The following is a 16,445-nucleotide window of genomic DNA, read 5'->3' as shown; positions in this document are numbered from 1 at the left end:
GTTCAAGCCACCCAGCCTGTGGCATTTTGTTACTGCAGTCCATATAATGGGTTAGGGAGAACTGGAATAAGCTGCTTCTGTTTCATTCCCGTTTAACTCGGCACCCAGCTAGAGTGTGAGAACTCAATGTCAGCCACTATTGATGAGTATCATTAATATGATCAGGAGAAGATCTCGTGAGTGTATCTACAAAATGCTACGCAGATGTTACGTGTTAAATTAGGAAGTGAGTTTGAGTTCCTCAGAACAAACAATTGATTTCCTGGGGTATGAAGAGTATTTATAAATGAGACTCTTGAGTTGTGATCAACGTTGAAAAATAGCAGGGAGTAGGAGTCAGCTCACTATGGACTGGTGGCCTTGACTTTGGTCCTATTCTAGAAGAAATTATTTAAAAGGATGGTTTTTTGACCCTTAGAAAATGAAATGAATATTAGGTGTTAGGAGGGACTTTTCTAAATGTAAGTGATGTCAGACCAATCTAATTTCTAATGTCTTGGATTCATTTTGGAATAAGATGGGGTTTCAAATATTATATATATATACACACACACACACATGGCTCAGATTCCTCAGGTGAGATTACTAGGGGAATGCTGTGGACATGGTATCTCTGGACTTTAGAAGGCTTTTGAATAAAAACAAAGTTTATCAATTTGGGCTGAATAACCATGGTTGGAGAGACTGTACCCAGTGGCCCATTTGTGCCCATTTGTGCTGGTCACCGTGTCCCTGTTGCATTCACCATTGCATGGGGCACTGACCCTGGAAGGGCATGGGCATAGGGTCAGGTCATCCTGGGTTCTTACCAGCAGTCCCTGATTAGAACCACTCCTTCAGGCCTCAGTTTCCTAGCTGTAAAATGAGGATAATGACCATTCACAGCTCATCAGGGCATTAAGAGAATTCATTGGCCAGGGTCTTAAGCTTTGCAGGTGCTCAGCAAATGCTGGTTACTCTCTTAAGACGGTGTGATCCCAGATGGAGAGCTGAGGACACATCATGAGAATGGGCTGAAACTGCTGAGACATGAATTCATTCTCGGGCTTCTATGGACCTCACCTGAATTGAAGCTCATTGTGAGCTTAAGGAGGAAACTTGGGTAGCAGAAGAATGCTCAGAGCAGTGGGCCTGGAAGTGAATGTGGAGGGATCGCAAAATGCATCATGTAAGCTGGGCTCCATGGCTCACGCCGGTAATCCCAACAACGGAAGAGGCTGAGGCAGGAGGATTGAGTTTGAGGCTGGCCTGGGCAACATAGCGAAAGTCTAGCTCACAAAAAAAAAAAATATATATATATATATACACACACACATATATATATATGTATATAACAAAATTATCTGGGCATGGTGGCATGTGCTTATAGTCCTAGCTACTTGGGAGGCTGAAGCGGAAGGACCACTCGAGCTCAGGAATTTCAGGTTACAGTGGGATATGATTGTGCCACTGCCCTCCAGCTTGGAGGACAATGTGAGACCCTGTCTCTAAAAGGGCCAGGCGCGGTGGCTCATGCCTGTAATTCTGACACTTCGGGAGGCTGAGGTGAGCGGATTGCTTGAGCCCAGGAGTTCGAGACCAGCTGGACAACATAGTGAAACCTTGTCTCTACAAAAAGTACAAAATTAACTGGGTGTGGTGGTGCACACCTGTAGACCCAGCTACATGGGAGACTGAGGCGGGAGGATCTTTTGAGCGAGGGCAGAGGCTGCAGTGAGCTGAGATTGTGCCATTGCATTCCAGCCTGGGCGACAGAGGGAGACTCTGTCTGAAAAACAAACAAGTCGTGAGAAATGGCTGACAGATCAGACCAGGCTTCTTAGAGCTTAGAATATTTTGGGTCCCTTTCCCTGTTTTTTTTGTCTTTTTAGACAGAGTTTCGCTCTTGTTGCCCAGGCTGGAGTGCAATGGTGTGCTCTCAGCTGACCGCAACCTCTGCCGCCCGGGTTCAAGCAGTTCTTCTACCTCAGCCTCCCGAGTAGCTGGGATTACAGGCATGCACCACCACGGCTGGCTAATTTTGTATTTTTTGTAGAGATGAGGTTTCTCCATGTTGGTCAAGCTGGTCTTGAACTCCCGTTACCTCAGGTGATCCACTCGCCTTGACCTCCCAAAGTGCTGGCATTACAGGTGTGAGCCACCGAGCCCAGCCAAGCCCAGAATATTTTGGGTCCCTTTCCCTTTTTCATAACATGGTCACAGTACCTTTCAGTTCCTTTTCTATCACAGCTGTAATTAAGTATTTATTTATTTATTTATTTGAGAGTCTCACTCTGTCGCCCAGGCTGGAGTGCAGTGGTGCAATCTCAGCTCACTGCAACCTCCACCTCGTGGGTTCAAGCGATTCTCATGCCTCAGCCTCCTGAGTACCTGGGATTACAGGCGCCCGCCACCACGCCTGGCTAATTTTTGTATTTTTAGTAGAGATGGGGTTTCGCCATGTTGGCCAAGCTAGTCTCGAATTCCTGAGCTCAGGTCATCCGCCCGCCTCAGCCTCCCAAAGTGCTGGGATTACAGGAGTGAGCCACCACGCCAGGCCAATTAAGTAATTATTTAGGTTATTGTTTGTCGACTAGAAGAGGACAGGGACCTCATCTGTCTATTCATGTTGTATTTCCAGAGCTGAGAGTTGTTTCTGGCATACACAGAATGCTCCATTATGAAGAACAAATAAATGAGAAAACGGGTAGGGCTGGAGAAGAGGCGCCAAGGGCCACGTGGTTGTTGACATCCTTGAAGGAGTGTCAGGAGAGGGCTCACGCTGACATAGGTGACGCTGGACAGCAAATCCAGGGGGAACTGACAGGAAGGAGTTGCCAGGAGGTAGTTTGGAGCCAAATGCGCACAGTGAGGGCCAGGGGCCCCTGGGGTGATCAGAGTCTCCTCTCGCTGGAGTTGCCTCAGGAGAGACCAGGCAGCTGGCACAGAGCAGGAGTCTCCACATCGCCTCATGCTCCTCTGGGCTGGAGGTAGACACTGGCTGCCTCCAGGCAAATGTGACCAGCAAACGTGCTTTGTTTAGTCCCTCCCAGGGTTTAAGATATTTTTTCGAATTAGTTTCCAACATTTTAGAATCAGAGTGTCATTTTGACAAAATGACAGCAAATTTAAAGATCCTAAGTGGCTTTTCATGATTCTATAATCGGGCAGCCCACAGAACCAACAGGTTCAAAGGACTCCGGGGCTGCAGTGTGGTCTGACAACATTTATGGACAGAAAGTGGAACTGAGGGTCTTAGACTGCTTAATTGGTTACAGCTTTGTGTTCTGGCTGATTTGAATCAGCTGACCACCTGCCAGTGTCAGAAACTCAGTGGCTATGATTGGCTGAGACTCAGCTGTTTGTTGCAAAAGCATCCTCCTCAGTAAGACTGTCGGTTCTTTGATGTACTATGCCAGGCTGCCGCTCCTCATGTAAGGACTCAAGTAGAAAGGCATCCTCAGGCCTAAACATTTAACAGAAGGTGTCACGTGAAAATGCGTGTTTGGGCTAGGCGACGTGGCTCACACCTGTAATCTCAGCACTTTGGGAGGCCAAGGTGGGCGGATCACGAGGTCAGGAGATCGAGACCATCCTAGCAGACATGGTGAAACCCCGTCTCTACTAAAAATACAAAAATTAGCTGGGCGTGGTGGCGCGCCTGTGGGTCCCAGCTACTTGGGAGGCTGAGGCAGGAGAATAGTTTGAACCTAGGAGGCGGAGGTTGCAGTGAGCCGAGATTGTGCCTTTGCACTCCAGCCTGGCAACAGAGCGAGATTCTGTCTCAAGAAAATAAAAAAAAATAAATGTTTGGGATAAGTGCAGTGGCTTATGTCTGTAATCTAACAGGCTCCAGGGCTGGACCCCTGTTCCAGTTAATTAAGAGCTCCCTCCGACCCGCTCCTCCCTGCACCCCACATCCCTGTTAGCTGTCTGTCCCTGCAGGTACCGAGTTTGTGTTCTCTGGTCTTGTTGCTATGAAGATCCTTTCTGTGTGTGTGTATGAAAAGAACTTGAGAAATAATCTCTCGTTCCTTGAGTTGCGATTTAGGATTCAGAGCACTAACGAAATTTTGTGTTACTATTTCTTGGTGTCCTGGCTCAGGCTGTGCTTTGCTTGGTGTCTCCCCTTCCCCCAACTTCCTAATACCCACCTCACCCTCCAGATTCAGCCCAAACTGCACATTCTCTCCCCTATCTCCTCCCCTCCCCCCAGGCGAGTTAGGCACCCTTCCTCACTGTAGCACCCTGAGCTAAGGGTACCTAGCTTACTGTTGGTAATTTTCTTTGCCTGTAATTTCACTGAAGGTAGGAACTGTTATCCGCACCTTTCTGCCAATAGTAAGCATGTTAACGGTTTAGCGAATGAGGATGCATTGTAAAGGAAGCTTGGGAGTCCTTTATTTATCTCATGCAGACTGACTTTAAACCCACAGCACATGTAAACACGGGACATTTTGAGGAATGCTCCAAAGAGAATCTCAGAAATATCCAAACCTTGGTTCTTATCCATTCTTGATTACAGAAATCGAGAACTGTGAACCAGTATGCTAAATCAGGAAAGTGCTTTTGGTCCACTGTTCTCTAAACACTGTGTCGAAGCCCGGGATCCCCACTCCTGTTACAGCGCCCGGCAGCGGGGCTTGCACTTTCAGGTCCATTTCCAGCTCTGTGAGATGCAGGATCCACGCTGCATCCTTGAGGAGGGCCAGAGTCTGGGATGAACGCTCTCACACGATGCGTAGCTGCAGTATAGAAGTGGCTCGCGGGAGAAGCAACGGGAAAGAGCCCGGGAGGTCTCCTGTCATCACTTGGGGTGGCAGAGGTTTGCCCTGGCTTTCCTCCTTTTTGGGATCACGAACCCCTTTGGGAATATACGGCTATAGCTCCTTTCCCCAGAAAAATGCAGGCGCCCATAGCGTTTTCCAGACAACTGCAGGGCATTCATGAACTCCCGAGGCCCATCCTTACACCCTGATTAAGACGCCCTGGAAGTAGGAGTGAATGAATGCGCTTTTTCCCTGCCTTAGGGACAAGAAGTAAATTAAGTCATATTCACTCACTGCTGTCTTCAGCCCCGGGTCAGGTGTAGCCTGGGCGCTCCCGGCCGCGGGACCCCGCCCTCGCACCCGGCCGTGAAGCCGGGCCAGCCCCCTCGCCGCGCGCCCACCAAGACAGCACCCCCGGCCCCGCCTCGCCCCGCGTCCAGGCTTCTGCGCCCCCTTCCGCCGTGAGAGTCGTTTCCGCGCACGTGACCGCGGCGTCGCGCTCTGATGAGTTTTCCGCGGCCGGCCGCTCGGGGTCCGCTGTCGCTCTGGCTCCGGCTGCGGCTGCAGCTGCCGAGGCTGCTGCGCGGCGCCGGGCGGGCTCGGGGCGCGCGGGCCGGGGCCGAAAGCTCGGGGCGCCGAGATGGAGCCGTGAGTGTCGGGCTGGCCGGGCGGGCGGGCTGGCGGGGTCTCCAGGCACCCCGGCCGGAAGTTGGGGTTTTCGGGCTCCCGGCGCCGAGCCGCGGGGTCCGCGGCGCCCACGTGGAGCTGGGGGGCAGGGAAAGGGGCGCTGCGGGGGTTTCGCGAGTGGGTTGGGCGGAGGCGCCTGCGTGGGACGAGAGGAGACCGGTCCCGGGACCCCCTCCGGGCCTGCCCGCCCGGCGGCGGTCAGAGACTGGGATGCGGTCGGGATTCCGGGATGGAGCTGCTAGCCGAAGCGCACACCACGGGGCCGGGAGAAGCCGGGGACGCTGCGGCCCTTCCCCGGCGGAGGGTGGTCGCCCGCCCAGAGCCCCGCCGCCTTCCGGGCAGCCTGTCTTGCCGGAAAGGCCCCGGCCCCATCGTCCCCTCGGTGTCGAGAGCGTCCCGCGCTGCCCTGCGGTCTTTCCCGGCGCCAGGTGCGAGGCCCTCAGAGGCGATTGGTGACGTGGGCACCAGGGAGCCTGCCGCAGCAGCCCCTTTGGATCTGAGGTGATGAGTTTTATGAGTTTTAATGCGTTTTACGGTCTGCTGACTTTGGGCTTTTTTACCTCTGTGAAGTCCAGGGTTTTTAATGAGGAAAAACTTGTTTAGGGGCCCCATGGACGCCATCCCTAAAGCTTGCTTTTGACGCAGCAGTCGCCTGGTTGTCCCGCTGGGCGCATCCGGAAAAGAAGGAGACGGAGTTAACCAGAGGGTTAGCGCCGCGTGGAGTTGCAGAAAGTCCGGGAGGAGGAGTGGCCCAGCTGTGCAGCCGCGCCTGGCGCGGGAGTCTTCCAGGGCCGGCTCCCCGCACTGAAGGCAGTCTCGGAGGGGCCCTGGCCCGCTTCTTGGCTTATATGCGGTTTTTGAGGTAGAGGGGTTTTGCTTTGGAGCTCTGCTGATTTCTCTGGTTGTGGACATGGTCAGAGAAGTAACACCCAGGCCTGTTGCGTCAGTGTAAGTGCCTGTGACAGAGACATCTGTTTTCTTTCTGCTTTTTTTTAAGTTTCTGACTTGGGTGTGTTGCTTTAGCACATCTTGGGAAACTGCAGTGGTGTCAAATATCAGACCTATGTGGGTTTGTAGGGATTTTAAAAGCCAAGTGGAGGTAGATTAGTAGTACTGCCTACAACTCCGGGGGGCAGACAGTATTCACGCGTGGCCTATGTGAATAACACTGCTTGGAATACCAAGGGAACACTGTCTTGTGGAGCCGTGGCCTTGTAGCAGAGTGACAATTGGCGTGTTATAGGTGGTCCTCTCGCGTCGCACCTTGGAGTTGGTGCTTTTTCTGTAGGAGAGGCAGGGAGCTGGTGAGGGCCTTGGCCAGCACAGGGATCTGGGTCTAATGCCAGGGTCCTGTACTGTTACAGGACAGAGAACTAGACCAAAGAAAGCTGTTGACTAAGGAAAGGTCCCCAGGAGGACAAGCAAAGCGCAGCTTGAATTTTGTGCAAGATTGACGCCTCCTGCTGTGCAGCCATAAGGGCTTAGTGCCTCAGGCTCTGGAGATCAGACCATCACCATCGCCCAGCGTTCCAGTCACCTACCTGGAAACTGAGAAAAGTCTGGTAGTAAAGTTCTACTAAAAAACAAGCCTGAAGGCTCATGCCTGTATTCCCAGCACTTTGGGAGGCCGAGGTGGGCGGATCATGAGGTCTGCCCAGGAGTTTGAGAGCTGTGTGGCCCGCATGGTGAAACCCCGTTTCTATCAAAAATACAAAAATTAGCTGGGCTTGGTGGCGGGCGCTTGTAATCCCAGCTACTCTGGAGGCTGAGGCATGAGAGTCGCTTGAACCCAGGAGGCGGAAGTTGCAGTGAGCCGAGGTCACCCCACGGCATTCTAGCCTGGGCAACAAGAACGAAACTCCGTCTCCAAAAAAAAAAAAGCCTGAAAATCCGGAGTGCGTCCTGGACTCAGGTGACTGAGTGCTCTCTGTCCTGTACTTGGCTGGTGTGTCTGAGAGCCCAGAGGTGAGAAAGGTGAGAACGAAGAAAAGCCCAGGGAAAGAATGGGGTGGAGAGAATGGGAGAGACAGGGGCAGCCTTAGCACTCTGCTTACAGTGTGTAAGGGGCCGACCCCCCGCAGACCCCAGCCCTGTGACCTCTCACTCACATTCCACCCAGCCTGCTCTTTAAAAAGGTGGGAGAGATTGCCTTCAAAACCCATCAGCAGAAAGAATTAGCAGTTCTTTCGGCTTTACTTGAACTTAGCTGCAAACTCCTTTCCTTCTCTGATGGTGCTAGAGACAGGAGAGATGCCAGGAGTCGGAGGACGGGGTGGGGCGTGGCTCAGTTTCTAACCTGACTTGTTTCAGCTGCGGGGCTGCGCCGAGTTGAGACTTTCTCATGTTCATCTGTGGCTTTGCTCTTACTTTAGCATTTCTCTGCAAATTTAAACAAGGTTGGTTTTTGTGTGTGTGTCTTGCTTGTCCCGTTAAGCCACTTTTTAGAGCGTATTTTATGTGTGTCTTCCATCCTGTGGGCATTTCAGTGTAGACGTATATTAATTAGAGCCACCTTCTGCCAGCAGCAAGGCGTGGCATAGACAAATTAAGTACCATGGAGCCCTGCTGTGGTTTCAGGGTCCTGGGCCTGCTGAGTCTCCCAGCGCCTTTGAGGGCACACCAGGGTCAGTATCCTGTTCCTGTCATTATTCAATTATTTAGGATTTTGTCTCTTAGAATGGTTTTTTGTTCTGACCAAAATGATCTATAGAAATAGTAAAAGATAAATGTGTGTTTGTGAGTGCTCACCGTGGAGCAGGTGCTGTTGTAAGTACTTGACATCCATTGTCTCATGGAATCTTCACAAGCACTTTCCGTGAGGAAGTTTTTTTTTTTTTTTTGCCATTTTGCAGATGAGGAAACCGAGGTATGGAGAAGATGAGTGAGTTTCTCAAGGCCTTGGAGCTGAGCCCCAACCCTGGGCCTCTGGCTCTAGAGCCCACACTCCTGACTGCTGTACTCTGCCCCTCTCAATAAGTTAATGGTTCCTTGGCAAGCGTTTTCATGTCATAATGGATTTAATTGCCACAGCAATGCTAGGCAGTGGGTCCCTTAGTTTTCCTGAATTTTCAGGAACTAGAGTTTTTTTTTTTTTTTGAGACACAGTCTCACTCTGTCACCCAGGTTGACAGTGGTGCGATCTCACAATCTCAACTCACTGCAACCTCCCCGTCTTGGGTTCAAGCGATTCTCCTGCCTCAGCCTACTGAGTAGCTGGGACTACAGGCTCGTGCCACCACACCCGGCTAATGTTTGTATATTTAGTAGAGATGGGCTATGTTGGCCAGGCTGGTCTCAAACTCCTGACCTCAGATGATCCACCCGCCTCAGCCTCCTAAAGTCCTGTGATTACAGGCATGAGCCACCGCAGCCAGCCAGGAATGGGAGTTCTTGAGAGAGAGGTAGAGTCACTGCCCCAGGTTGCCCTGCTGGTCAGCAGTGGAGAGGTCCAGGCAGCTGGCCCTCCAGCCCAGGTTTCTAACCACTAGGCTGTACTCCCTGGAGCTGGGCTGGAGTCTCCTGCTAGGGCCAGTGCTGCTTGTGTTGAGATGGGGCTTGCTGGCCAGTGTTTGATCTACTTTCTAGTTCCCTGTGGCCTGGGCAGGGTATTTGCCGACCTGACCAACATGTTCCTGCATGTGAGTCACTGGGCTTGTAGTCTGGAAAGGATACACGTGAACTCACCGTTCCTTGGGTAGCTTAGAACATTGTTTATTGTATTTTGAGGTGGTTAGGCCTTGAATGTTTGCATAATAGCCTTTTTAGAAGCCTACTTCTTTTTTTTGTTTGGGGAAGAAGCGGGGATAGGGTCTTGCTCTGTTGCTCAGGCTCACTGCAACCTTTGCCTCCCCGGTTCAAGCAGTTCTCCTGCCTCAGCTTCCCAAGAAGCTGGAACTACAGATGTGCGCCACCACACCTGGCTAATTTTTGTATTTTTAGTAGGGACGTGGTTTTGCCGTGTTTGCCAGGCTGGTCTTGAACTCTTGACCTCAGGCGATCTACCTGCTTTGGCTTCCCAAAGTGCTGAGATCACAGGCTTGAGCCACCATGTCTGGCCTGTACTTAACTCTTGTGTAGCTAGAGAAATGACTTATATCTAACTTGGCTGATTGAAATTTTAGAGTTATTATTATTATTTAGAGTTCATCTCTTTGAGAAGTTTCTTTTTAAAACCCGTTAGTTGGTAGGTTACTTGAAAAGGAAAGATATTTGGTGGCTCACATCTGTAATCCCAGCACTTTGGGAGGCCGAGGTGGGTAGATCACTTGAGTCCAGGAGTTCGAGACCAGCCTGGTCAACATGGTGAAACCCCATCCCTACTAAAAATGCAAAAATTATCTGGGCGTGGTGACATGCACCTGTAGTCCCAGCTACTCAGGAGGCTGAAGCAGGAGAATTGCTTGAAGCCGGGAGGCGGAGGTTGCAGTGAGCTGAGATTGTGCCACTGTACTCCAGCCTGGCACCTGGCCAAAGAGCAGACTCTGTCTCAAAAAAAAAAAAAAGGAAAGATTTTAGTGAGGGGCCAAAGAGTGAATGTGAGGGAGTTGTGGGCCTCTTTTCTGCCCGAACCTCCACCTCCTGGGTGTGCGTTTATGAGTTCCATTCCCTCCTCCACATCCTGAGGCCTGGGGCCCAAGTGGGCATGTATTCCCCCCAACCTGTGTTTTCCTGCTTGTGAAATGGGCTGATGTGCCTGTCCCACATGGAAGCTTCCAGCCTGGTACCAAATAGTTGCTCAGGAAATGCCAGCTCCCACCTTTGCTGCAGCCGGCTGGAGGGGAGACTTCACACAATAGGTCTTTGCAGATGTTGTTAGAACAAAATCCGAAATGCTTTCAAACAAAAAGCAGAGGGAGGAGAAGAGGGCAACCATCGTTTCTGTTAAGTAGCCTGGCTGAGTTCTTGCCACGCTGTTCTGAGTGCTGTGTTTATGATTCTACTCGCACCTGCCAGCCACCCTGTGAGGTGACTCTTCTGCGTCTCTCCGTTTTGCAGATGAGGAAACTGAGGCTCTGGGGAGCTGTTCAGTTTGCCCGCTGTCATGTGGTCAGGAAGTGGGGAGCTAGGCTGTCAGGCAACAGACTGGCACTTTGGGCCAAAGGAGAAGAGATGATATTTATACAGATTGGAAAACTAAAAACGACAGTGTGAGAATGGGCTGGGAGATTTAAAGTCCCTGACAGCTGCTCAGATCCTAACTTGTCAGTTCTCTAGTGGGAGGTCCCGGCATCAGTTGAACAAGCAGCAAGATGTGTAATACCAAAAGTTCTCAGTCTTGCCTGCCTGTCGTCGTGGTGGCTTGTGGAGACCGAGATGAAGACGTCTCTCACACGCCTTGGCCGCTGCTGCGGGTGCTGGTGTTGCTGGTTCTGTGGAGGTGGGAATGCTGCTGCTGGCTGCCATTCCATCTCTGTCCCTGTCGCTGCAGGGCAGCACCTGGAGGTGCTCTCAGTCCTCTGATCACCCAGATTCTGTTTTGTGGTTCTGTGCAGCTTGGCTGGCGGAGTGCTCGCCTGCCCTGCGGTGCCTTCCTGACTGCTTTCTGACCCCTCATGAGGCCTCTGTGGGAGGGGCAGGCACTTAGTGGGCGAAGTCGTGTTGGTTTCGTGGTTTTGAGGAGCTCAGCGCATCTAATGGGGACACGGCTTTATGGCTGGCTGGGCCTGAGCAAGCACTGTGGCCTCGAGGACCAGGTCCCAGGGAGAAGGCTTTCCGGGTGGGGCTGCAGGGAGCTGCTTTGCCCCAACTACAGAAGCAGAGGGTCAAAGCCAGAACCACAGACAGCAGGAAGAGACAACGCTGGGGGAAGTTCAGTGTTGCAATTCAGTAGGTCATTTACCATTTGCCATTGCAGAGAAAACAGGAGAACATGGAGGAAAATAGAAAAAAAAAAAACAGGGAAGAGTGAGTTAGTAAAAATGAAAGGCATCAAAAGTTACTGGACCTGCGCCATTCCCAAGGCTCAGTGCTAGTCTCCGGGAGGTGGGAGGGGAGCTGCAGGTTGGGTGTGGGGGTGGATGCCCAGTGGAGCCCCCGCCATGCCTGAGAACTGGTGCACCGCGTCCTGCGGGCAAGTGGACAGTTGCTTTCTGTCACAGAGCCTCGCGGCGGGGGCAGTGGTGGAGTGACTGTCAGCGGTGGCAGGGCGGGCAGTGCTCTGTGGCAGGAGGGTGGTTGTCTGTCTTGTGTTCTGAAAGGACAGTTCCCAGTACCTGGAGATAGGAGGTTTTCTCTGCCTGTGTGACTTTGTATGTTGAGTTTCCTTTTTAAGTTTGTTTTATTTCTGGGTGTGTGTATTGGTGAAAAGCTTTGGATTTAGTAGAATGTGTGACATGAATCCAGATAGATTCTTCCCAGTCTCCTGGCTTGTGTACCTGGAGGGTTGGAGTTGGTGTGTCCTGAGATGGGCCAGGCCACAGGCACAGGATCCGGGGTTTGGTGTGAGACAGGTCATGTGTGAGGTCCCCGCTTGATAGCTAAGTGAACATGCCAGGTGGTTGAATAGGGGTCTGGAGTTGAGGGGAGAGGGCTGGGCTGAGGTTTAAAGCAGGCTGTTGTTCACACCTGCCTCCTCTGCACACCCCTTAAGCCCCTCAGGACCTTTCTGATGAGTAAGTAGCTGGTGAACTCGCCCTGGTGAAACCTCAGCTTTCCTGGCCTTCTTATAACAAAGACAAGAAGTAAAACCTGCATTTTCAGGCATGTGCTCATCTTTTTCTTTCTCCATTGTCTTGTTATCAAAACCTCTTCTGGCTTGAGATGCTTCATGTTTAAATTCAAAAGATTAAACTAGTTGAATGGGGTCTCAAACTGCTGCATATTAGATTCACCTGGGTAAATAAAACATTCCTCCCTCCACCCAGGTCACAGCCCAGGCCACTTAGAAGGGGGATGTCTTGGTTTATTCCCTAGCCTTCATTAAATAATTCAAACAAGTGGTACTGACAATTTAGAGAATAAGCTTCATATATCAGAAAACTGTATCTTGATAAAGCTGGATGAAGACATTAATAGCACTCGGATTCTGTTTATTTCTGGGATGAAGAAATTCACAGAATTTCTGTTTATTTCTGGGGTTCTGTGCAGCGGGCCCACGGTGAGCCTGAGACAGGATGAGATCACTAAGGGAGCCAGAGTAGAGAAGGGGAGGGGACAGAAGGCAGTGCGTCCCCAGACAGTGATGGTGAGGAGATGGTGGTGAGGGAGATGATGGGGCGATGTGGGTGATGTGGTGAGGGAAGTGATGGTGAGGGGGGTGATGGGGCAAGGGGGCTGATGGGGTGAGGGAGGTGATGGTGAGGGGGGTGATGGGGCAAGGGGGGTGATGTGGTGAGGGAAGTGATGGTGAGGGGGTGATGGGGCGAGGGGGCTGATGGGGCGAGAGGGGTGATGGGGTGAGGGAGGTCATGATGAGGGGGGCTGATGGGGTGAGGGGGCTGATGGGGAGGGGGGTAATGGTGCAAGGGGGGTGGTGGGGTGAGGGGGGTGATGGGGAGGGGAGGTGATGGTGAGGCTGTGGAGAGCTGGATGGAAGTTTTCCAGCTCCTGTCTTGTGTGGATTAGACACTCAACAGACCTCACCTTGCTTGGAAGCCGTCCTTTGGGAAAGAATACGCAGAAGGAGGGGAGGCCTGGCTTGCAGTGATTTGCATTGTGGATGCAATTTTAGGGGTAGGCGTTCCAGTAAAGGTGTGTTCAGATTTTCTAGGAAACACATCTGTAATATTTTAAAGCACCTGTGAAAGTGAGATAATTTAGAAAGGACCCAAAGAGTCAAGGGGACCCTTGGGGGACAGTTTGTTTCCTTGCCTGTGACAAATCTTCCAAGAGCTGGAGGCTCCAGGCAGGCCAGCATTTGAGAATGTGTTAGATGCCTCATGTGAAAAGATGCATGGCCGGGAGGGGAAACCTGGCATGGGGCCTCCACAAGAAGAGACAGTGTGGAGAGCTGGCGGGTTTTCTAGGAAGTCTTCCTGGCCTGGATAGCTGGGCTGAGGACTTCCTCAGCTGTCATGCTTGACCCGGCCTGGGCACGAGGGGAAGCATGGAGCCCCTGCTCTAGCATCTCTCCACCAACTTGAGGAAATAATGCAAACGCTTCTGGAATAAAGAATGGGAGTTGAGTTTAGGAGATGTTTACGTAGGCCTCCCATGTGCCAAGCCGGTGGTCCCAGGCGCTCCGCTGTGTAGTGCAAACCACATCTGTTGCGATGGTTTCAACTGTGGGCAGCTGTGAGAGATGGAGTGCGAGGGAAGACTTACTGGAAAAGGTGGGACACCATTGAACCCTGGATGCTGGGTGGGATTTAGGTCGCTTTGGTGGGAGAATAGAGAGCATCTTAGACCAGAGTGCTGTGTGAGTGGGCCGGCCTGGAGGCTGGCTTGACCCTGTTGCGCAGCATTGTAGAATTGAAGCTCTGGAGTCTGATGAGGCGGTTTCAGTGTTGCACTCACTTACCAGCTTTGTGATCTGGGGCAAGTAATGGAACCTCCCTAAGTCCGAGCTTTCTCACCTGTGAAAGGCGTTGCAGTAGTGCCTACCTCAGATCTGTGATGACGGAGGGAGCGCAGGTAGCCTTCTGGGAGAGACTGGCAGGTGCCGTGGGTGGGCTGTAATTCACATAGGATATGTGCATGGTGGCAGGAAGGCTGGAGAGGGATTGTGGGGAAGGATCTCTGGGACTTCGAAAGGCCTGTCTAAAGTTGATCGAGTTGGCTGCAGGGCACCGTAGGCTTCCTGGGCAGGCTGAGGCTGTTAAAGTGCTGGAATGGCATGAAGGAAGGCATGTCTGGAGGTGATGGTGGCAGCTGGCAGGAGTTTTGGGGGCCTGGACAGCGGGCCAGGCATGCTGGGGATGAAGAAGAGCTGGGCAGTGAGGATGCAGCTCTTCCTGGCTGTCTGGGAGTGAGAAAGGGGCGTCTGAGATGGTGCCAGGTTTCAGGGTACGAGAATGGAGAAAGGGTGGAGGCGGGAAGTGGGCAGTGGAAGCGGGCTTTTTAGTTAATGTTATTTTGTGTTTCAGCTCAGTTTTAAACCTTTCGATCTTAAAGTACCGTAGGGCTTCTAAGTGAAAATATCTTGGGCGACCTGTTTGAGGTGGGGTAGGCATGGGCAGGGAGGATGGCTCCCGAAGGAAGGAAGGAAGGACGAAGAGAGAAGCAGCAGGAGATGAGCTGGTGTTGGAGGACTGATGTGTGGGGTGACCAGAGTCTAGGGCTGGAGGTTTCAGCATGCACACGGGGACAACAGAAACAAGATGACAGGGAAGGCCTGGGGTCAGGGACACCCCGTCCCTGTTGGTAGGCTGTGCATCTTTTCTGCATCGCAGCCTTGCCTGTAGGTGTTGAGAAGTATCCTCCCTTGGTGGACTCAACAGAGAGGGCCGTGGGCTGTCTTGGTTACTGAGTCTTACTCGGTCACTGGTCTAGGTGGGCTGGCTGTTAGAGACTGAGCATTTCAGCAGGAGGCGTGACAGGCAGGAGGCTTGACAGGCAGGAGGTGTGACAGGCAGGAGGCATAGCTGCCAGTAGGCACTTGGTACAGGACAGGAGCCATGTTCTGAAGCGGCTAGAGACTCCAGCCGTTGTGGTCACCGAGCTGGTGTCACAGCAGGAGGCTGGGTCAGTTGTGGCAAAGACACCTCATCTCCCCCGTCTACCTTGGCTTCTCAAGATTTTGTTTTACCAGTTTTAGAGCTGTGATTCGTCTGAAACACGGTCTTTTTTCTGAGGTTTCAGAAGTCTCTGGCTTTTTGACTCAAAGCTTTTTTTTTTTTTTTGAGATGGAGTCTCACACTGGAGTGCAGTGGCCCGACTTGCACCTCCTGGGTCCCAGTTCAAGCAGTTCTCCTACCTCAGCCTCCCAAGTAGCTGGGATTACAGGCACGAGCCACCATGCCCAGCTAATTTTTGTATTTTTTAGTAGAGACGGGGTTTCACCATGTTGGCCAGTCTGGTCTTGAACTCCTGACCTTGTGATCTGCCTGCCTTGGCCTCCCAAAGTGCTGGGATTACAGGTGTGAGCCACCGTGCCCAGCTGCCTTTTTAAGTTTTTAGAGACAGGGTCTTGCCCTGTTGCCCAGGCCAAGTGCAGTGGTGCAGTCTTAGCTCACTGTAGCTTCAGACTTCTGAGCTCAAGTGATTGTCCCCACTCAGCCACCATGATTGCTAGGACTACAGGCATGAGCCATGCTGGGCTGGTTCAGAGCTTACATACGGCAAGTCCAGAGCAGAAAGCCATGGAAGGGAAGACATCGTTAGCAGGATCATCCTGTCCTGGTGCTGCCTTGGCCCACGATCGCCCTGCAGGCTGCAGTCCCAGGATTCCTGCTTGTGGTGGAAACCAAGACCTGGTGCCCATCTTCTCACTGACGAGCCTGGTGCAGCGTGGGCGGTTATGCCCTGCTCACACCTGCTCAAGAAGACGGATTGTGTTGTTTCTCTGTGTCTTTTTCCCTTGACTTGGACAACTTGACTGCTAGTAAGTTGAACTTAAGTAGAAGTTTTCAGAAAGGGGAGACAATGGATTTTATTGAGCCTTCTGAGAGAGACTGGCAGGTGCCCTGGGTGGGCTGTGCACTACACTTGCTCTGTGCTCTCATGCCCCTTTTTATTTTTTTTTAAATTGAGATAGGGTCTTGCTCTGTCACCCAGGCTGGAGTGCAATGGTGTGATTCCGGCTCATTGCAACCTCTGCCTTCTGGGTTCAAGTGATTCTTCTGTCTCAGCCTCCCAAGTAGCTGGTGTTACAGGTGTGTGCCACTACGTTCACCAGGCTGGTCCTGAACTCCTGACCTCAGATGATCTGCCCACCTTGGCCTCCCAAAGTGCTGGGATTATTCAGGCGTAAACCACTGTGCCCAGCCTCTTATACCCTTTCCTAAAGCCTCTTTTTGCAATGTTCCGTCTCATCTGCTAAGTAACTGTGCTGGTAGGGGGTCAATAATGTGTTTTTAAATCAAGATTTAAAATACAGTTATTCTGGTTTTCTTTGCTTCCAAGTAATTTCTC

At 51.8% G+C, this 16,445-nt stretch overlaps 1 protein-coding gene across 2 annotated transcripts in view; it reads left to right on the top strand.

Moving 5' to 3' along the window:
* Positions 1-16,445, top strand: part of TMEM181 (transmembrane protein 181) — a 108,858-nt gene that overhangs the window by 26,472 nt on the left and 65,941 nt on the right. The window contains exon 1 of one of the 2 annotated variants that reach the window (XM_064360497.1): positions 5,354-5,396. The exons of the other annotated variant lie outside the window; for it this stretch is intronic. Coding sequence (XP_064216567.1) covers positions 5,389-5,396 — 8 coding nt within the window. The 5' untranslated portion in view covers positions 5,354-5,388. Of the gene's footprint in view, positions 1-5,353; positions 5,397-16,445 lie in introns of those variants that run through there. 2 annotated transcript variants of the gene reach the window in all.

This window comes from Aotus nancymaae, unplaced genomic scaffold (genome assembly GCF_030222135.1).
Source record: "Aotus nancymaae isolate 86718 unplaced genomic scaffold, 86718_ANA_hifiasm-v0.15.2.pri h1tg000040l, whole genome shotgun sequence".
Taxonomy (NCBI): domain Eukaryota; kingdom Metazoa; phylum Chordata; class Mammalia; order Primates; family Aotidae; genus Aotus; species Aotus nancymaae.
The sequence above is the reverse complement of the archived record's forward strand: the minus strand, read 5'-3'. Positions and strand labels throughout refer to the sequence as shown.